Raw genomic sequence first — 22,496 nt, 5'->3', positions numbered from 1 at the left:
AATGGACAGAGAACACTGTGCAACTTCTAGACAGAAAAGTTAAGACAAAATGGACGAGATGGAACAAGTGAGTTGTGAGGTGTTTTTCTGAAAGTGACAACCCAGTTAGCTGATAAAAAGCCCTGTGAAAGCCCAGCTACCAAACTCTTCTTGAAGAGAATTGCCCTGCCACCTGCCCTCATCTTGCTTACCATTGCACTGCTCATCCTACACCTCCTCAGTACTGCTGGATACATTACTGTGAACTTCATCATCCATGCTCCTCCTTCTCTTCTGAATGCCCCCTTGTGGGGCAACTGGGAAAAACTTTAACCCACTCCCCTCATGCAACTACATTTTTGTTATATAAATCACTTACTTAAATACATATAATATATGCTCACTGGACAAACTGTAACAAAAACACAATCTGGAAGGTGTCATGTAAGATTTGACATGTGGAAAATGTTTCTTAGGCTCATGAAGTTTACAAACTTTGGGCCCGATTCACAGAACTAACTTAAGACAAAATCCTAAACTTACTACCATGTTGGTATTCACAGAAGGCACTTACTCATTTTGGTATTCACAGAAGGCACTTACTCATTTCGGTATTCACAGAAGTTAGGAGTCCTAACTTTAGGACTCCTAAATGCCTTCTGTGAATACCGAAAGACATAAAATTGGGATTTTTATCAGTTTAGTAGTAGTAAAGTTAGGACTCCTAACTTTAGGACTCCTAAATGCCTTCTGTGAATACCGAAAGTCTTACAATTTGGATTTTTCGCAGTTTAGGAGTAGTAAAGTTAGGAGTCCTTTACTACTACTAAACTGAGTGCCAGGTACTTGCTTTTTCCCAGGTCTTATAGCCATTTGATGAAAGTTGGGTAGATATTGATACAGACCTTGTTCTGGTTGTCGAAAAGGATTTGGATGGTGTTTTGACATCTCCTGTGGTGGTTTCGATGTCAACAGTGGTGGCTTTAATGTCCACGTTGACATCTACAATGGTGGCCCTGATGTCAATAGAGGTCATTCTGGCATCATTTGATGTTTTGACATTGACTGCAAGGGATGTTTTACCTTTGAGGGCTGTCTTGTTGTCGAGTGGTGTCTAGGCATCATATTTGATGACAGGGAACATGTATGTATATAAAGTACACAGGAACCCAATTTGAATCGGTCGGGGGCCTTGGGAGCTAACTTATTTTAAGAGACAGTGGTCCCTGAGTTAGTAAAGAATAAGGTTGAAATCAATATAGCCCCAATCAGTACTATATTTTAGCTGTTGTCCAGCCGGAGAGGGCAGTTTAATATGCAAATAAATGAAATAAAATAAACATGTGAATTAATTACAGTGGGGCACAAACCTGTATCCATGAACTCACATAGCAAACAAACACTGCTTGAGTGCCTGAGCCTTTCTCCGTGTTTGTTTGCTATGTGAGGTCATGGATACAGGCTACTTTTTTCTGCAAGAAGGACACTTCACAAAAAGTGAAGGATTTTTTTTTACTGGAAAAATAAATATTTTCCTGACAGAAAAAAAGATTTTGAGTACTCCAAATGTAAAGACATTGAGTGGAAATCTAACTATAAAGTTAGGAAAGATTTCCAATGGTTTTTGGGCAAAAAAAGGCAGAGCTCAGTGCTCCACGGTCCTGTTTCCAGGAGTTAGAAAAAGGACTCGACCTGTCACCTGTGGGACATGATGAGATGCAGGGTGTATTCAGAGGTTCTTAAAGACACTCTGCCAGTTTCTAACTTCTATACTTTGCACTGAGACCTGTTAGTTAACAATGCCACATATTACGTTTCTTTTTTGTTTTAAAAAGTTTTTGTAAGATTTTCTTTGGTTACTTTTTTCAATAATTAACTGTTATGTGATTAACTTCTTTTTAAAATGAAAATTAAATTAAATGTGGCAATTTTTAGGCCTTTTTTGGGCGGCAAACATATATGTAGTGTACTTTTGCACAAAGTGACATATACATTAATGTATAATTTTAATAGTGCTCTGGGATCCGGGTGCTTGGGCGGAACTATTCAGTGCTTATGGTTATTGATTAGGATCCCCTGAAAGAGAACCCATGTTGTGCGAAACCTGTATAGATGCCTTGTTGCTCTCTGTTAAACCCTGATCTTTAGGATATGCAGGGACATGTATTGTTAATTAAAAGATTCTCACACATTACATCAAAAATAGGTTCCCGTTCTCCCAATAACCATAATTAAATTCATATTTAGAGAAAGAAATGAATCCTCATAGGCACTTCTACTATTCTATTTCCTTGACTGTTACTCTGTTGTCTCGTGAAGAGTTGGCATATACCTTCAGTAAAGATAATTTTGGATGGATTTAACTATATAGGGAACATCTCATGCTGTTGACACCTGTTGGCATCCACCTCAGCTCAATTTCTGGTATTTCTGATCTTCTACTGGGTTTCTTATAACGTGCTATGTTCCTGCTTTATAATCAACATATTACTACTTCCTCTGAGTGATCTCTTTTGTAAAGTCAGGCAACTCCAATATAACTTGAAGTGACCCTTTTGCATTGATGAGGGGGGTATGTTGTTCCTTATATTATGTGGTGACTGAATCAATGTTTTCTCAAGCCAGCTATTGCAATCTTGGTCTCTCAGTCCTAATAAACGAGCGATTACAGTCACAGATATGCAGAATAAAAGTGCAAGCTATACTGTGAAAAGAAAGTAACAGGCAGCCTTTAAATTGTTGGCAACACATATTATAAACAGCTTAACACACGCATCTCTGGCCAAGAATGCCAGCAAACAGATTTGTTTTCCCTTCTGAACTGTGCAGGGTTGCTGCTTGGTCTAATTTTACATTAACTTCTTTGTAGCAAATATGTGGCAACACTAATTATGAACAGCAATTTGTCTGCACCAAAAGCATGCTACATTGTGCCTTTTGTTGGACAAGTATGACTTTTTATGTTTGGAATTCGCTCAAAAATTGAACTTTTGCAAACCAACTGCTATTCTTCCTGGTGGCCAATAAGCGCAGGGGAATGCCCTAAGCCGGTGCCTAAAGTCAGGAATCTGGGGGTGATTTTTGACAGTCAGCTCAATTTTTCAGCTCATATAAACAGCCTTACCTCTTCCTGTTTTTTTCATCCTTAAAGTGCTGAGAAAAATTCTTCCTTTCATTAGTGAGGATTTGCAGAAGACAGTGGTAGTGGGTCTCCTGCTCTCAAAGCTGGATTACTGCAATGCGCTGCTTCTTGGAATCGACAAAGCTCTGAGCAATAGATTGCAGGCCTTGCAGAATGCAGCGGTTAGGTTGTTGTTAAACATTCCCAAAGGTAGTTCCACCTCTAAGGGAATCACATCCCTGCATTGGCTCCCTGTCCAGCAAAGGGTGGAATTTAAGGCCCAATGCATGGTCCACAAAGTGTACTAAGGGGGAGGTGCAGCAGACATGCAAAGACTATTTAAGCCCTATATTCCGGTCAGGACCCTTAGATCGAGTAACGCCTGCCTTCTGCAAGTAGATAGAGTTTGGAGAGTGAGATGGGGGGGGGGGGGGGTCGAGCATTCTCCCATCGTGCGTGCAGCTAAGCTGTGGAACAAGCTGCCAAATGCTATGCGTCTGCAGCGAAATGCCTTTTTTAGGAAGGAACTTAAAACTTTGCTGTTTTCCAACTCTATAATCAGTTAATCGGGTGACATTTGGCTTCACTCTTACTATAGCGCCAAGACGCCATTGCATTTGCGCGCTTTATAAATGTTTATCCTATCCTATCCTGTCACGTCCTGGTCCTTCCATCTACCTATGTTTTAAACAAAACTATTGAGTAAATCTGGTAGGAACATATTTCAGATAACTCTCTCACCTATTTATATCTTACCTCACATTTTTCTAATGGTGTAACTAACTATTTTCCACCAAGGCCAGTGTTAACCACGTGCCAAGACATGTGTAAGTTAACATGCTCAAATAGTTGTTATCTTGAAGAGATTTTGGTCAGATGGAGCCTGCTTTCACCGCAGCTCAGTGCGACTCTGCACTGGACTTTGCATACTACCAGGTAAGACAATAACTAGCCTTTGGGCACCACCCAGTGGTGCAGTCAAATTACTACATAATCATGAAAATGTCCTTTGGCAGTATTTGGGAGAGCTATCCATCAGACCATATACAAATTTTGGCTGCACATACAAGGTCATTTTAAAGAAAAATAGGATGTGTTTCCCTATATCTGAAATATATTCTCTGTAAGTGCTTTGAACCAGTGTCTGCTGAAGATTCTGTAGTGTGGCAGGTATGCATGTCGGTGACTGGTAGCACAAGCAAGTCTACAATGCAAGGCTGTGCTGAACACAATAGGCTTTTTAAAGTGAATAGTGTGGAAGGAGTGGGCTGTGATACCAAGGGTGGAGGGTTACAGTGGAGAGGGAAAGGGTGGTGTGATGAGGCTCACAGGGAGGGAGGCACAGCTGGAGAATGGAGGGGCAAGTGGAAAGAGGCAGTATTGTGACCTCTTCAGGGGTGATCTAGCATTGCTGGGTAGCCAATGACGAGGTATTGCTTGAATATATGGATTTTCAGCTCCTCTAAGAAGTAATAAGGGAAAGTCTTCCAATTCAAGGTAGGACAGGGGGTGCTGCTTGATGTGGCAAGTTTGACAGAGCATAAATTCACTTACAACCCAGATCATATTTTAGACTTTTTCTAGATTGTCAGGTGTCTCTACAGGTTGAAAATTGCAGAATTCTCGTATGACGGAAAATACACAATTTTTGGTCTGATAGTGACTCTCCTGTAATTACATTGGCAGCACCTTTTCTACACGAGTTGCAATGTAATTTCACCCAAAGCATCAGGTAAATGACTTTTAAGTCATACATAATTTAGCATTAAGCTTCAAAACCACACACTTCTTTCTTAACCAGTAGAATACCATTACTTAAACATTTAATCAGGTTTAATAAGTTTATTTAATTCAAAATATTCTACAAAAATAGATCTAGGGTTAGCATTAACATCATTAACTAAAGTTAATTAAAACAAATGTAATCTATAATACAAGGCGATGGTTAGCGCTAGGTTAAGAATATGTTTTATAATTATTTCATTTCCGTTTAATTTGTGATAAAGGTAAGCTTGAGTGCAATACAACAGAGTGTAAGTTAATTTGATTTAAATTACTTATGGTGGATTCATTATAAATTTATGGTTAGTATTTTGGTTTAGGCCAGGAGGATGGCTGAGGGGGATAAATGCAGACTGCTAAAACATTTGATCGTCTACAGGTCACAAGATAAAGTGCAGGCAAGACCAGCTCATCATTTGGAGGTCAGAACCTCTGTTATGACTAATAACAACACCTGTTATGTACAGCACTTAGGGGTTAGTCCAGAGCTTGGTGGTAAAACTGCTGTAAATTGGTGATTATTTTGCCATGCTAGCTCACTACTTCACTACCTTGTTTAGAGAGGGGTGGGAGCTATGAGTGACCACTGGTGAAACCTCTGCAGGTGGTTAATCAAACCTGTCCACCACAGGATTACCACCTTCAAAGCATCAGGAGATCCTCTCTATTTGTGATACTCCTGAAAATGTTTGTGATACCTGCTTGGTTCTGCCCTGCAAGACAAGGTGTTCTTTTTCTCAGTACAGGTGCCAAGTCCATCATGCATGGCATGGCTGTCTTGGGCAATGAAAAAACTAAGGCCCTCATTTATGAAAAGTGACACATCGCTGGGCAAACACAGCAAAGCCTCACTTTTCATAGCATCATCCTTACGACACCAGGGATGCACCGCATTTATAATATGGCCTTCCATTGTGCAAAGATTTACAGATATGTCAGGAATTCTGACGCATTAGTGGTGCAAAAATAACGCATTGCTTGAGTGTGTCAGAAAACTGACGCAACTCCAGCATTGTATCATGACCCATGGGCGAGTCCCATTAGAAAATACCTGCGTCAATCATTACGGCTGCTTGAAGCAGGCGTAAGGATTTTGACGCAGTCAAATTGTAGGAGTGGCACAGTAAAACCTCATAGATTTTACTGCGCCACTTCTACGAGTTTTTTTTATAGGGGAATGCTCACCCCACCTACATTATACCTGACGCAGGTATAATGCAGTGCAAGTCTGTACAAAGTCATGCACTGGCCTAGATGCATCACTTTGTAAATAGGGTGCAGTTTGGCGCATTGATTACACCGTTGCAGCCTCACAAAAAAGTGCTGCAACGGCAACGCAAGCCCTTTATAAATAAGGGCCTCACAATTTAGGGCAGAATGAGGGCCTGATTTTGACCTCAGAGGCAGGTTTCTCCCTCAAAACGGTGATGGATATCCCGTGTGCTGAAATATAAATCCCGTTATAGCCTATGGGATTTATATTTCAGTAGGCGGGGTATCGTTGTTCTAGTGGCTTGTGTAAGCTGTTACTCAGTTAATCTCTGATGTCTATCATCTAGTCTGTGCACGCGCTGTCGGTGTTTGCACTCAAGAGCATCTCGGTGTAGAGTGTGTTCTGCCTCAGAATTGTCATTGTTAGAAGTTTTTCTCTCATACTGATAATGCAGTGTGTAATGTGTTCTTCTGAATTTACAAGCTTACCTGGTGCGGCCGGTGCATCGGTTGAGTCAGTTTCACCTGACACGCCGTGGCGCAGGTTGCGTTTGCTCTGCGCTCCTGTATTGTGGATCAGAAAATAAAGGATTTCCAGAATCTTACCTTTCTCTGCGTTACATCTTTATCAGCCAGATTCATCAAGCTAAATTGCGCTCGCAAAGGGCCAGATTCTGAGAATCTGGCCCTTTGCGAGTGCAATTTTTGCATTTGGGATTCATCATCCCAAATGCAAAATTCGCTAATAAAGAATTCGCACATTTGCGAGGAATTGCATTTAAGGAATCTCTATTTGAGATTCCTTAAATGCAATTCATGAACCAATTTAAAATTGCGAAATCGCAATTTTGGGCCGCTATTTACCGCGAGGTCAAACCTCGTGGTAAATAGCGAAAACTTAGAAAAATGCATTTAAATGCATTTTTCTAAGTTGCATGTTACACACACACATGTCCTTTGGACATGCGTGTGCCCAACACCAATGTAGATTACATTTCAGGGGTGCTACAGGGTGTCCTTTGGACACCCTGGCACCCTTGAAATCGCAATCTTATTTGCTATTAGCTAATTGCAAATAAGGAGTGACTCCCCATTCATTCCTATGGGCCTTTAGGCCTTTAGGCCCATAGGAATGAATGGGGAGTTATTCCTTATCTGCGATTAGCAATTAGCTAATCGCAAATAAGGAATCAGTGGGAATCGCAAATTCAATTGCGATTCCTACATGAATCCCGTTTTGCGAGTCCTTAATAGCGAATCCTTAAAATTCGCTATTAAGGACTCGCAATTCCTTACCTTGATGAATCTGGCCGTTAGTGCCTTCCCTCTTGCAACAGATATCCGTCACCGTTGTGATGGGGTAACCTGTATGTCGTGTTCTAAGTCAGGCCCTTAGTAATGAATAGTTTCCCTGCCTGTCTGCCCTGAGAGGCATGGGCATCCCAGGACAGGGACACAAACAATGCTGCATGCATAATGAGAAAACCTGCACTTCAAGGATTGTGCTTCCTTATATTTCACAAACAAAATCCTACTTTGAGGGTTTGTTGGAGGAAAATAAAAAATGAACGACAAGTGGACCTGGAAATCATAGAGCCTGCTTAGCATTCATTTCTGTTGTGTATGGACCACATTAAATTAATTGTGATGGTTGGCTTTCGATAGGATAGGCGTCTGCCTAGGGCTGATAGATGCACAACCTGGGGACCATACATACCAAAATTATAGAGGGTTCTGAGTGACATGGTACACAACTCGAGCTTCGCTATTGGTGTATATTTGATGTATCTGAGAACCCCGCAGTGAAAAACATCCCCGTAATTCATTGTTACCCATCTATAATTCTATACATGAAAGACAATTAAGTATTGCACTTTAGTTATATACACAGGAAGAAGCAAACACATACAACTCGATAGCAGCAAAGACAAGCCTGGTAACTCAGTCAGTTCTTTGGCAGGCAGGGAGGGTGGAACAGTTGATTTTGAGGAGTCTGGTCCTTTTCTGACTGCAATTCCTGCTTCCCTTTACCTGGATGAGTCCCTACACTGGTTCCCAGCATATAAGAAGTGAACCTTTCAGATAAGATACTTCAAGGAATATACTATGATGTTGGATTGACTCAGAAAGAACCCTAAAAAAAGAATACAAATAGGTAAAGCATATTTGCATTGTAGAGATGGGCACCTATATTCTATTGCTTAACAATGCACAATTCAGGTTACCTGCATCTCTTTAGAAACTAATTCTCCCAGTACAGGTTTTTCAATCAACTCAATATATGCTGGGAGTTGTAACCCAGGTTCACCTCAGTTGAAATAATTGGCTTAAAAGTTGGAGATGACTAGGTGATTCAATGAAGGAAAGGCTGAACTGGGAAAGTGGGTCTCTGTTGATATTGATTTTGTGGTTATTTGAAAGAGTGGAACAATCATTGCTAAACTATAATAAAAAAAGCTATAGTTTGAAAGATACCCGGGTGATATGCGGATATGGGTACCCTTGTGTGTTTCGGAGACTGCTACAGTCTTGTGAGAATGTCCCAAATACTATCCAGTGGCTATAGCTCATTCTTCTGGCTTCTCAGAATCACCTGACCTCCCCCCTGGCTGGGCTACTGATAAACTGCTCAAGCCAGTGCAGCTCTGTGTTTAGTGTCCAGTGGATGCTGATGCAGTTAAACTCACATTATTGCATACCTGGACTATTAGGAATAATTGTTTTACATTTGACAGATGGTTCCCCTGATATGCCTGTACCTTTAGCTCTGTTGAAAGACACATTTAGGCAATAATAAGGTATGTGGTGATTATGAATTTGATCCAATTAAATGAACAGTGTCTGCTATATCTTTAATCAGGTCAGTGAGACATGAAGTCCATGCCCAACAAAGGATCTTTACCTTCTCGATGTTGAATCCCTGGATTGTGGTGGACTCTGTGCACTGGTGGGGCACTCCTAATGCAACAACAAGGCAGTGTCTATGGATTTCATGTATCACCGCCTTTGTGTATGGCAGCTTCTGGTTGTCTTCATAGCGAATAGTCTGAGAGTCATGGAGTACACAATCCAGCTCCTTCTGCACTTTATCTGAAAAGACACCATTAGTGTTAGAGGCTGCTGAAAGACACATGGATCTTAGTTGATTTACTCTCAGTGTATGGCACATTTTGCTCGCAGCAAACTAGACTGAACTAGAGACCTGTCTAAGAATGTCTCTTACATGTGTAACTGTAAAGCATACTACAACCCTCTCCACATTTTCGAGCACACGTGTAGTATAAGCGTAGAATAAAACAGGGGAGCCTCTGGGGAGGAGGGTGGGTCGCATGTGAAACTATTTAAGATACCAATACTGGAGAACCACAGTTTACAGGTAAGTAACTTATTTTCTTCTCCTGTATTGGGGTATCATTCATAGATTCACATGCTTGAAAGAGAATAGATAGCAGTTATCATGTAGGTATGAATGTTCATACAAGAAAGCATGTAGTACACAGAGTAAGAAAGACAACTGTACATCACCCGGTGTATATCACACTTATGTACCACTTATTTATATATTTATAAATGTTGCGGGACACTATTGGTGTACGCCTGTTCACCGGAAGCGACAACTTGTGGAATATATATATATATATATATATATTTTTTGCACAACGTGCCGGTAATCCTGGGCTCAAACTGCACAGCGGTCCCTCCCTCAAAACCGGCGTTTTTGAAGAAATAAATCCAAGATTCCTGTCCACCCTCCAGGGTACAGAAAAAAGGTCGGGACACTCCGAGATATTCAAAAGTGTTTTATTTACCAACAAAGGTTAACAAAGCCGACGCGTTTCGCCGTTAGGCTTGCTCACGGTAGTGTCAGCACATTTTCCTGTGTCCCCCACACCACCACATTGCCGCCTTTATCTGATTGTTTTATTGTGATAGTTGGATCATTTCTAAGACTATCAATGGCAGTCACCTGTTCTTTATTGAGGTTGGGTCTTGTGTTCCCATATTTTTTATAACGAATTTTTTTCAGTTCTTTGGTGACACTTTTTTCGAACACCTCTATGGCCTCACAATGTACCACAGGAAGGAATTTGGACTTAGGCTTGAAGCCACTCCCGCCTGCAGCATCTATGACCAGATCTGTATCTTGTAAATTGAGTATAGGGTTATCATGGTGTACCACTTGTTTGATCTGCTAGTGATTTATATACACGTAGTGGCAACATAACTCTGAGTATATAAAGGATTTGGTTGTTATATTATGTATCTATAATACGTGCATTCTTTATGGTGAGCCCACTGGGGCGTGAGTCCTAATCATATAACCACTACAAGATGGAGGTCAAAATAATGACATGAAATGTGCATAGTCCTATGTCCATTACTATCACAGGGTGTATGTATACGGGTGGAAAATGTGCTGACACTACCGTGAGCAAGCCTAACGGCGAAACGCGTCGGCTTTGTTAACCTTTGTTGGTAAATAAAACACTTTTGAATATCTCGGAGTGTCCCGACCTTTTTTCTGTACCCTGGAGGGTGGACAGGAATCTTGGATTTATATATATATATATATATATATATATATATATATATATAATCTGACAATGCCTATGCACAGAATAACAGTGACCTTGAATGTACTTAAAAGAAGGTTAGAAGGATAGAGGCTCACCTTATAGGAAAAGATTACGTAGCACCGCATGTCGACAGCTGTATCAGCATTACTTGCAGCTTCCAGACAGAAATGATCGGTAAAAGTGTGCCTGCTGGACCAGGTTGCTGCTCTGAAAATTTGCTGAATAGGCACACCGGCGAAGAGAGCTGTTGAGGAGGGAACTGCTCTTGTAGAATGCGCTTTCACTTTTGAATATAGGGGCATATTATCAAGGGGCTTTATCTCCGCTTTTTTGGCTTTAAAAGCCAAGAAAGCGGAGATAAAATTATCTCCCTATTACCAAGCTGTCGCTAACACCAGTTAGCGACAGCTAATAGGAGATAGTGACCATCTTGGGCCCCGCTTTGCATGTCAGTGATATTTATCACTAATGACATGCAAAGTGGGCGTGCCAAGATGTTAGCGACTGAAAACAGTCGCTAACATCGCTATCTCCTATTACCAACTTTTGGAGATATTCGCGCTAAGCGCGAATATCTCCAAAAGCTAACACTTGTCCAGGAGCAGTTCTTAGCCATGTTATCCAATGGGAGGTGGATAACATGGCTAAGAGCATTTGCTCGATAATGCATGAATATCGCTGACTTTTCAGCGATATTCATGCATTGCGGCCGTTTTTTATCGCATTTGCGATAAACCTTGCTAATAGCAAGGTTTATCTGCGATAAAAATCGCCGATGTGCGGCGATAATTTTTGTCTCTAAACAAGTTAGAGACAAAAATTATCTCTATTGGTTGGTAATATGCCCCATAGAGCTTTGCCTGCTTGCTGATGGCAAAACTGGAACTACCAGGAAATCAAATGTGCTATAGTTTGCTTAGTCACTGGATATCCTTTCCTGATGTTTCCATAAACCACAAAAAGCTGATCAGCCTTACGTAAACAGGCTGTCTTCTGCAGGTAAAATTGTATAAATCTCTTAATATCCAGAGAATGCAAGGCCCTTTCCGCTGGTGTCTGAGGATTAGAGAAGAAAGACTTTAGGATGACTGGTTCATTTAAGTGAAAATCCGATGGGACCTTAGGAATAAAGGTAGGAGTTGTCAGAAGTATAACAGAGTCCTTAGTAAACTGGAGGAGAGGATGTTGAGTAGCGAAAGCATCTATGTCGCTTACTCGTCTAGCTGAAGTAAGAGCCAGTAGAAGTGATGTTTCCATTAAATGAATTTAAGATCAGCCCTATGAACAAGCTCAAAGGGAGGTTTCATAAGTTGCACTAATACAATGTTGAGAGTCTAAACAATCCTTTGAGAAATTGATTTATTATTCTTGATGACCCAAGAGACTGTGATCCATTCTGCCATCGAAATCTGGAAATCGCAGCAAGGAATACTTTAATAGTAGAATGAGAAAGGCCAGATTTTGCCGGTTGGAGGAAAAAATGCAGCAATTGTTCTGGCGAAGACTGAATAGGGTGCACTTCAGAGGTTGCACACCAATGACAGAATCTCTTCCACTTCAGTTTATAAGTCTTGATAGTGGAGGGCGCTCTGGCATTCACTAGGACCTCCCGACAGTCAGCATGTATAACTAGGTTGGCAAACTCATAGTATTCAAGAGCCAAGCTGCTAATCACAGAGATGTTCGATCCGGATGGCAGACCTGGCTGCAGTTAATTGTCAGTAAGTTCTGTAATGGGCGCAACAGCCTGGGTTTGCATTTCAATAGGAGTAAAAGCTTTTTGAACCAGAATTGGCGAGGCCACCTGGGAGCTATGAGAAGGATTCGGCAGGGTTCTTTCTTCATCTTCCAAAGCACCCTTGGGACTTAAGTAATCGGAGGAAAAGCGTGTAGTAAGGTGGAATCTGACTATGGTTACCCCCACTTTTTGCCTGGTGTTTTGCTGGTTTTCAACTTAGTTGGGCTGGGATCCTGCTATTCAGGGCCCCAATCTATCTGCTTTCTCTATACAATTAATTCCATGTACTTTAGGTACATACCTGATTGGCTACTGGGTTACCCTTGTGAGTCCCTGTATATGGTACCTTAGGTACCCAGGGCATAGTTACCCCAGAGGCCCACCAGGGGGTGAAGCATGTATTATGCCACCCCTGGTTAGTCTTCCAAAATGGCACCACAGGTCTGCACTTGCAGCCTGGGTAAGGTGGTGTAAACACCCCTTACTGAGATATAGTATACCTATATCTACCTTTACATATAGACACATATTAACCTATAAGTCACTCCTATGGCAGGTCTTGACAATCCTGAAGGCAGAGTGCTTGGTTTTGTGTGAGAGGGTGCCCTAGCATGAGCTGAGTCCCTCTGTAGCTTTCAGAACCATCTCCTTATAGCTGATCAATGACATAGCCATACCATATACTCTTAAGTGCATTATAATCCTCGCGGTTAAAGCTAACTTTGGTTTGGCTTTATCAAAACATGTTGTGTTTGGTGTCAAATACTTTGGACCACTACCCCACCCCCGCCAGTTCTGGCGGTGGGGGTAGCATTCCACCCTTCTACAGGGAAAAGACAAGTACACACTGGTACACCCGGTTAAAGTTAAACAGGGCCCCAGCATCCCAAAATGGATGCTACTGTCACAGACACAAATCTGCCCTCCTGCTGCTGGACGAAACTCCGGCAGGGGAGGCCTGGACAATAGGTTTCCTGCTAGCACCTCCCCAGACAGGCTTTAGTGTATTGGGGCAGGGTGGGTTGCATTCAGTGAATTCTTTTCAGACACCGTCTGGGGCACACAAGGTGCTCCATGCATTTCCCAGTTCAAACCGGTTGCTGGGGTACTCTGCCCCAGCTCTGGCACAAAACTGGAATCACCCCCTCCCCAGGTCCTCCCATAGGTGGGACCCTAGAATTAGTCCAACTCCTAAACTTACTATAAGAATAGGAGCCCAGTCCCCAGGACTTTAGATTACCCTTGACGAATCTCTGCAACATATATCTTGGACCTGTGACATTCCATATCGACTGGAAGATGGACGAAATCTCCCTTGTGGTCAAGGAAGGACCACCCTGTTCAAACAGGCACCAACAGCATGTTTGCCAGTCTGCATTTTTGAGGCTCCCGCCGGATCCCGAAGAATCTGCAACACAGGACATGGACTTCCAGACATCTCTGAGGCTGACCCGAGATCCCAGCAAAGCTGAGACCCGTAGCTGACACGAGAGACCTGGGACCGGAACTCTTGGACATCCTGCATTTTTGCTACTGCACCTACTTCCCGAGGTATCCCAAAGTTGTGCATTGGGGTATTTGAAGCCCCTGCCCCGAGCACCTTTCGCACCAAAGCTCAGAGGCCTACACTCAACAAGTGTTGGCTAGTGAGCCCCTTTGAAAGCCAATCCTTTGTTCCTTGAGATTTCCTGGTTGCTCCAGATGTGCTCTGACTCCCCTCCAAAGGAGGAGTCCCCCAGACCTTGCTGGTCGGAACCGAAGCCAATCTTGTCATCTTGCGTGGCTTGCTTATGCCACTGCTTGTTGGGTCCAATCCAGATTCCGATGCTACAGCACTCAACATCCTTCGTGGGACAGCTCGAATCCAGCTCCTGGTTGCCGTTGACGCCTCCTGGTCCTCGTGGCTGAAGAGTCAAGCTTCACCTCTTTCACCTGAAATCACCCGACATTGGCTGGCATCTTCTCCTCGCCATCCTGGTCACTGGCTAGTAACCCAGACTCTGTCCCCTCTGCTTTCAGGTTCTTCACATCTCAGATCCACCCTTGGATCCACCCGGACACTTTTCCTCTGGTCAACTGCAGCATTTCTTCGCAGCTCTCCATTGGAATCGACGACGAAACCTGACACCAAAAGACACCTATGCACCCAGCTTCCCTGGGTGAGGTAACACGAGTACTCTGCTGTCCTAGTCTAAAAGGGTTCCATCGTAGTTCACCTCTAAGTGCCCTTATTCTTTCAAATTTTAACTTGTTCGTTCTCCACGGAAAGTCAATGGTGATCCGCGGCTGTGTGTAGACACTCAATGCGTCCCCCGTGGGCCTCCTGAGTCCCTACCATGGGTGGTTCCTGGTTGCCCCAGTGGTTTTACAGGCCCTAGGCCTGCTTTCTATCCCTCACGTGGTTCTTATACCACTATTTTAGTATATGGTTTGTGAGGCCCCTAGGGCAAAACATATACTGTGCAACTTATCGCATGCTAATTAGGTTCTTTGTATTGTACTTTTACCTCTGAAATCATAAAGAGTCCAGAGGGGTTGTGTTTAGATGAAATACGTATATATTTGATATATCTTATGTGGTGTGCTTTCATTTGATCATTCAAGAGATTATAACTGGTAAAACAACTTGCTTAACTCGCCTCTAAGTCTTAGCTCTCCACAGCTACCACTAGAATAGCTTTTTATAAGGTCGACTTTACAACCTACCATCAATAAGGGTCGTTTGGACTGGTGCAAGGTGCCCACTAGAATAGTGGACATCATATACCAGGCCAACTTCTCACAAAGCATAAGCATAAATCTTTGACAAATTTATCGAAAACACATTCCCTTATGATACCTGTTGGGGTAGCCAACTGGCAAGTAATTGGCATTTGCATTTCCAACTGGTTGCAAAAGGTCTAACCTTGGTTTGCCCCACAAACGAAAGATGTGCTTCAATGTTCGTTGGTAAAGTTTCCATTTGTGATTGGTTGTAATCGACTTGCTCAAGGAGTCCGCTAGAATGTTGGCCACTCCTGGATCATGCACTGCTGTCAGAGTTATCTGATGTTGAATAGCCCAATCTCAGATTTGCTGTGCCTGCAGGTATAGCATAGTCGATCTTGTTTCCCCTTGTTTGTTTAAATAATGCATTCTTGTTGTGTTGTCTGTGCGGACTAAAACTAAAGCTCCTGGGGAGGCTCAGGATAGCCATCACCACTTACTGCTGAAAAGAACCAAGTACAAGGTTGTCGCAACAGACATGGCCAAAACCTTAGTCAGGGACAGGGACGGCAGACTATATGACCAGGGAGACAAAGCTGGCAAATTAATTACATGGCTTGACCGGAAATAGAGGACGAATAGACTAGTACCTGAACTCAAAAGTCGCGCAGGTGATGTATTAACACATCATCAGGATATAGCCAATGTATTCGCAGATCACTACAAAGTGGTCTACCAACACGGCTCTGACTTACTGGAGGAGGACTCGACGGCATTCCTGGCAGACATCGCCTTGCCTTCACTTACAGCCGAAGAACGGCAAACATTGGACAGTGCCCTAACAAATGATTAAATATCTCAGGCAATTAAGAACCTCCGGCCAGGCAAAGCCCTGGGTTCTTAATGGAATACCCATTGAGCTGTACAAGCTTAAGCCTGACAAACTTGCACCCCACCTTAAAAACATGTTCGTGGCAAGTAGAGATCGAGACCAACTTCCACGTGACCAAAGAATAGCAACGTTAGTCACCATACATAAGGAAGGGAAACCAGCGAGACGAATGCTCATCCTATAGGCCCATTTCCCTTTTAAATGGTGAACCTAAAATCCTTGCTAAGCTATTGGCAACCCGGCTCAACCAGGTTATTTGTAAGTTGGTGCACCCTGACCAATCGGCTTTATGCCTCATCGAAACACAGCCCTAAATTTGCATTGATTGCACAGTGTACTGGGGCGACTGGCCCCAATCTAGGAAGACGCGATCGTGGTGTCACTGGATGCCACTATGGCGTTTGATACTATTGAATGGACATACTTATTCGCAGTCATCAAGAAGCTGGGCTATGACTTTTGGCTTACTTATTGCTTAATACAACTCTTGGTTTAACCATGGCTTACCACAACTCTTTGCTTGCTTATGGCTTAGTACAACTCTTGGCTTACTTATGGCTTACTGCAACTCTTGGCTTACTGTAACTCTAGGCTCTAATGGCTTACTACAACTCTCGGTTAACCCATGGCTTACTAAAACTCTCGGTTAACCCATGGCTTACTAAAACTCTTGGCTTACTTATGGCTTAGTACAACTCTTGGCTTACTCATGGCTTACTACAAATCTTGGCTTACCCATGGCTTACTACAACTCTTGGCTTATTAATGATTGAAATTCAGGAGTAAGACAGGAGTTCTACAATAGTAGGTCACAATAAGCTCTTTCTCATTTATACCCCAAGTTTACAAACAATCACAGTTCTAGTGTCCAGGTACAGATGACCTAGGATTTGCAGCCAAGCACTTCAGAAAAATGGTGTAAATTAAATCAAGAGTTATTTTATTGCCTCACCTTGAATGTCTGGATACTTTATCATATACAAGAGACACCACATCAGAACTGTGGCAACTGTCTCACTGCCGGCAATGAATAAATCGATCACAAGCTGAAACAGGTTTGCATCATCAAATATAGATTCTTTTTCACCTTCACCTTTGTTCTGCAGAGGTCAAGAAAGAGATAAGTAACATGATTAGCATGAATATTGATGAATAAATAGATTTCAGGCATTTTAGCATGTTCAGTGTGACAAAACGTCAAAGATTTTGTCTTCAGGGTTGGCTCACTCCCCCATTGTGGGAACTGGCTCGGACAAACATTTACTTCCACAGCAATTATTTTGCCTGTCCAGCATGGTGGATTTAAAGTGACCAATTTATACTCATATTGGTGGTACATTTCATGCACCCACATAACAGAAGTCGCGGGACTTCCTCCAAGTCTTTCCTATGCATTTGTAAAAGTGGAGCCATTACAGTCCACCATAGTATGACTTGTGATAAATTGTGTTTCTGTAGAGCAGCTTCTTCATTTGAGGTGTCACTTCAGTGGAAAAAATGATACCCGCTCTCATGCCAGCTCTGGGGGACCACAGCTTGGGTGGCGCAGGTGCCTTTGCCACTCATTCTTTAAAGAGGCTAGTCCTCTAAATTAAAAATGTGGCCTTAAGTAACTAAGAAGTGCATCTTTGAGAATGTTGTACCTTGTTAAGGAATGCAGCGACACTCTTTTCCTCACTGTCAAAAGCGGTGGCTGTTCATGGTACATTATGAACTGTATTTACTTCAGTGGCTTATAACACAGACACTGCACTACGGCTTCGTAAAGTTCAGCAAAATGGCAGAGGCGAAACAGTTGGAGACTACATGAAAAACAGTGTGGCCGCTGACTAAATTTGGGTGTCTTTATTATGTTTTTTTAGTTTTTTTACTTTATTATGTGCCTGCCCATAACCTGCGGCAATATTACTTATATTAGAACATTGGAAGGTTGAGCACTCCTTTGAAAACAATGGAGCGCTACGGGCTTCTAGTGGCTGGTAGAAGCCCGGAGCATCAACATGCCAATGCTTAACAAAGGTCTCACAGAACCCAAGGGTATTTAAACCCCCCTAGGCTCCGTGAGGCCTTTGTTTTAAATAGAACATTCTGCCTTCTAGGGGCAGAATGTTCCAATAGTCCTAGAGCCCTCCATAAAGGCCCGCTTTCTTGTTAAAGGCTACTCTGGAGCGGGCCTTTAATGGCTGGTAGAGCACGCTACGGCAGGCTCTAAGGCTATATTAGAACATTGGAATATTGAGAGCTCCAATGAGCACAATGGGGTGGCTCAGGTTTAATAACAGCTGGTATAAGCTTTGAGTTCCAACATTCCAATGTTTGTCTCCATATTTCTCCCTTTTTAATTTAGAACATTCTACCCTCACAGTTGGAATGTTCTAATAGCCTTATAGCCCTTCTGCCTCGTGCTATAGCGGTTGTTAAAGGCTCTCGCCTGCATTATAAGCCCAAGTAACTCGGGTTCAGGGCCTTTAACAATCGACATAGCCCTTGACAGCGGGCTCTAAGACTATATATTGTTGACCAGATGCTTTGCAGCATGGCAGACAGTTCGTAATGGCTTTTAAAATGGCTGTCTGATGTTACCAACTTTTCCTCCAATCAATATGGCCTTGACTTAACTAGCTAGCCAAGGACATCTGACTTTCATCCCTGCATTTGTATTCCCAACAGTTAAAAATATTATTTTAAAGGTGCCATTTGTCCATGAAATGGGCAAGTACTCTCTATGTTTCATATATGGAACGCCCTTCCTCCAGAACTGGCCTCTCACAGGGGTGTTTAGCAAACAACTGAAAACCTGGCTCTTCCGGGACTCTTATTCATAGATCTTGATCCTGGTGCCTAAAGACCTTTGTTATCTGTATGTCTGTTCACGTTGTCATGTTTGGCGCCTTGATGCCCTCTGGGCTAAGTTGCGCCCAATAAGACCCATTTCATTCATCCAGTCATTCTATAAGGGGTTTCCCTGCCTGCTCCTCCGGAGGCTCCCCGACATGATTCCCAAAGTGGGGCTTTCCCCTGCGGATAGCTTCCCCTTTGCAAATCAGTTACTACCCCATACTAGGGATCAATAACTGATCAATGGTTTGTGACGCGCAACTGTGGCCACAAAATGATGATGCATATTCTCATGACTCATAACTGTAGTTTGTGATTGAGAAAGAGTCTCAAAATCCCTTTTACGAGTTAGAAAGACTTCATTCAGGGCTTTTGAGATCATAAATTATATCTCCTGAATGTCACTTTCTGTATATGTATTGTTATGTTGGGTGTGAGTTTTTTTAAAAACACCCATCCGTAGTGCAAAGGTAAACCGTGTCTTAATTGCTCGAAATTAATTCGCAAATATAATACAATAGTGGACTGTAACCAACATTCTAACAAATATTCTATAATGTATTATAGAAGGCATTTATGAGTACTGAAATAGTACTCCTGCAGTACTCGGTGTATTCTTAACACCTTCAATGCTAAAGGTATTTTTCTCCTGTGCTGCATTCACATATTTACCATTGTTCTTGACAAGGTCAGCTCGTCATTAGCACAGCTCCAGTGTGCCTCATGACGAGCTGAGCTCGTCATGAGCATGGAAGGTGTTAAGTGCAATTCACATAGGTACAGGTGGAAATCTCCACCTATGCATGCCTTATTTCTCATGTGCGAAGTTCTCAGCTGGGACAGCTCTGCAAGTGTAGGTATGTGCTTTTGGCGCAAATGTGGAAATGGGAAGGAGGAGTAGCAAGAAAAAAGAGATAATTTCCACAAAATGGGAAGAGAGAAAAGGAAAATGTAGGTGAAGCACAGGGAGGGTGAGGTAAATACAAAACAAACACCTACTAAAGAGTAATTCAGTTGTAGTACACTAAAGTAACATCTACATATACTCCATAGTATCAAAGTTGAAAACGGCTCAATTCTTCTACAGCTAATTATTTAGAGCAAGTCACACACCTCACATAGGGGCCGATTCACAGAACTAACTTAAGACAAAATCCTAAACTTACTACTTTTGGTATTCACAGAAGTTAGGATTTTGTCTTAAGTTTAAGACAGACTTAAGACAGACTTAAGTTAGGATTTTGTCTTAAGTCTGTCTTAAGACAAACTTAAGACAAAATCCTAACTTCTGTGAATACCAAAAGTAGTAAGTTTAGGATTTTGTCTTAAATTAGTTCTGTGAATTGGGCCCGGAGACACTCAGGGGCCTATTGCGAGTTTCAGTGGCTCAGAAGCGGGCGGTACACCACACCATACCCCCGCACCACCTGCCAGACTGAGGGGCCGATTCACAGAACTAACTTAAGACAAAATCCTAAACTTACTACTTTTGGTATTCACAGAAGTTAGGATTTTGTCTTAAGACAGTCTTAAGACAGACTTAAGACAGACTTAAGTTAGGATTTTGTCTTAAGTCTGTCCTAAGTCTGTCTTAAGACAAACTTAAGACAAAATCCTAACTTCTGTGAATACCAAAAGTAGTAAGTTTAGGATTTTGTCTTAAGTTAGTTCTGTGTATTGGGCCCCTAGACTTTAAAGTGGGCTGGAGGGTAGGGGTCGTGGCAGTACCACAGCTGTGCCTCTTTCAAAGGCGGCATTTCCTTTGAAAAAGGCACTGCAATGGCACTACACAACAAGATTCCTGCACGGCATGGACTCGAAAGTCCATGCTGTTCTGGAACTGGTGTGCATGCACACAGGGGGGCACATGTTATGACCCCCTGTGTGCACCATTTCCTCTCCGCCATGGTGTTTATGAAGGACTAACCTCCATGACACCGCCGGCGGAGGGGAAACTCGTAATATGCTCAGCGGGACATATATTGTGGCCTCTAACCACAGCAAAATGGCTGTCCCAGGGCGGTCTGACCATCCACCTCATAGTGAGCCACCAGACTCATAATTGGGACTTCGGTGGTATTATAAGGGAATCAGATAGGAGGCAGAGAATAACACTGCCAGCACCAAACTGAACATGCAAAAAAATTAATAAAACGGTCATAAGAATTTAGACACATTGTAGACACACATATACATCACACTGTAAAAATATGTAGACAATGTACAAATTAAATAAATAAATAAAATGAATGTAAAAAATTGTCATATAACTTTAAATACATCAGACACCTGTATACACCAAGATTTTAAATTATTTTTAAAAAAGAAAGGAAAGAGTACCTGTCTGGTCACTTCTGCATCACAGAAAGGCTTCTGATACAGGGTCACAAAAAATGCAAAGCTCTGCCAAGCATGCAATCGGTCACTGTGTGGTATGCTACCCTTCTGAAAATATGTTTCAGAGCCCTACAATAGGCTATGATGAAGAACTAAATGAAGTGTACAACACTGTACTGTGGGAAAATGCCCCTTTTTGCATGGTCTCCCTATTTTGTGGCTGAATACCTCCATGGCATGGAAAGCTAAATGTCACCTATGCCCTATAGCACTTATTGTGAAATCCATTAATGTGACAAGGAAAACAACTTCAGGCCTACCTTTGCAGCCTGAGTGCTAATGTTTACACCTGCCACCCGGCCAGTCAACATAATCCCTTTAACCGCAGAAAAAGCTTGGTTTTAGTGATTAATAAGTCACCTCTTTGTAGGCCTTGTAGCCCACAAGGTAGGGGGCATAGTAATTAAAAGTGGAACTTATAAAAATGTAATGTTACCATATCCCTGCAGTGACAAGCCCCCAAAAGCTATTTTCACTGTGGAAGGTTCTGGCTGTCCAATGAGAAAACTAAAGTACAGATTAATTCTACCATCTCAGGTTTGGAGTCAGCAAGAAAAATTATTCAACTACTAATTTAAAAATGTGTTAAAAATCCAATATAATGGTAAAGTTCGTTTTTATAAATATTTAGACAAATTAACATTTAGATAGTTACCTTTTTCCTGCTTGGAGCTCCTGGAGGTGAATTTGCAGGAGCCTAACAACAGCTATCCAGCCAGTGCTTGACCTTAATGAGGGGTGAAACTGCTCCCATAGCAGACAGTGGCCTGGGTGTGGGAAGTTGTACTTCTTTACCCATGCACAAATACCTTAAATTGTTAAAAATGCATATGTCAGGTTCCCCTTATTGTCCTTTTGCTGTCATTTTATTTATGAATGTTTACTCTAATTTAAATTTTTATTAATTGGAGTGGGATTTTTATTAGGTTGACTTTTTAACTGTTTTGTGACTTCTAAACGTTTTAGACATTTTCTCTAAGCCTGTCTGCTCTATGCCATCGCTACCAGGCACTGAGCTCAGTTTTAAATTACTGAAACCTTGTGTTAGACCTAACAAGTTAGTGACTTTATTTCTTGTGGAAGACTACCAGCCATCCCAATTAAAATTCACTTTCTTACATGTAGAAAACTGCACATATGTAAGGAGTTAATGATTCTGGGACCGCTACTATAATAGAGCTATGGAGATTTTCATGGTTGGGTCATCGTATATCACCCAGCTCTGAAAGCAGCCCTCTAGCCTGTGCTGGCAGA

The 22,496-nt window shown here is 42.2% G+C and overlaps 1 protein-coding gene across 1 annotated transcript in view; it reads right to left on the bottom strand.

Moving 5' to 3' along the window:
* The window catches only part of LOC144790968 (cytochrome P450 2J2-like), a 59,397-nt gene that overhangs the window by 4,183 nt on the left and 32,718 nt on the right, over positions 1 to 22,496 (bottom strand). The window contains exons 6-7 of the mRNA XM_078665587.1: positions 16,960 to 17,107; positions 8,997 to 9,184 (exon numbers count right to left, since the gene is read on the bottom strand). Of these exons, the coding sequence (XP_078521713.1) occupies positions 8,997 to 9,184; positions 16,960 to 17,107 (336 nt within the window). The remainder of the gene's footprint in view (positions 1 to 8,996; positions 9,185 to 16,959; positions 17,108 to 22,496) is intronic.

The sequence above is a fragment of the Lissotriton helveticus genome, chromosome 11 (genome assembly GCF_964261635.1).
Source record: "Lissotriton helveticus chromosome 11, aLisHel1.1, whole genome shotgun sequence".
Taxonomy (NCBI): Eukaryota; Metazoa; Chordata; class Amphibia; order Caudata; family Salamandridae; genus Lissotriton; species Lissotriton helveticus.
This window is presented reverse-complemented; position numbering and strand designations above follow the sequence as displayed.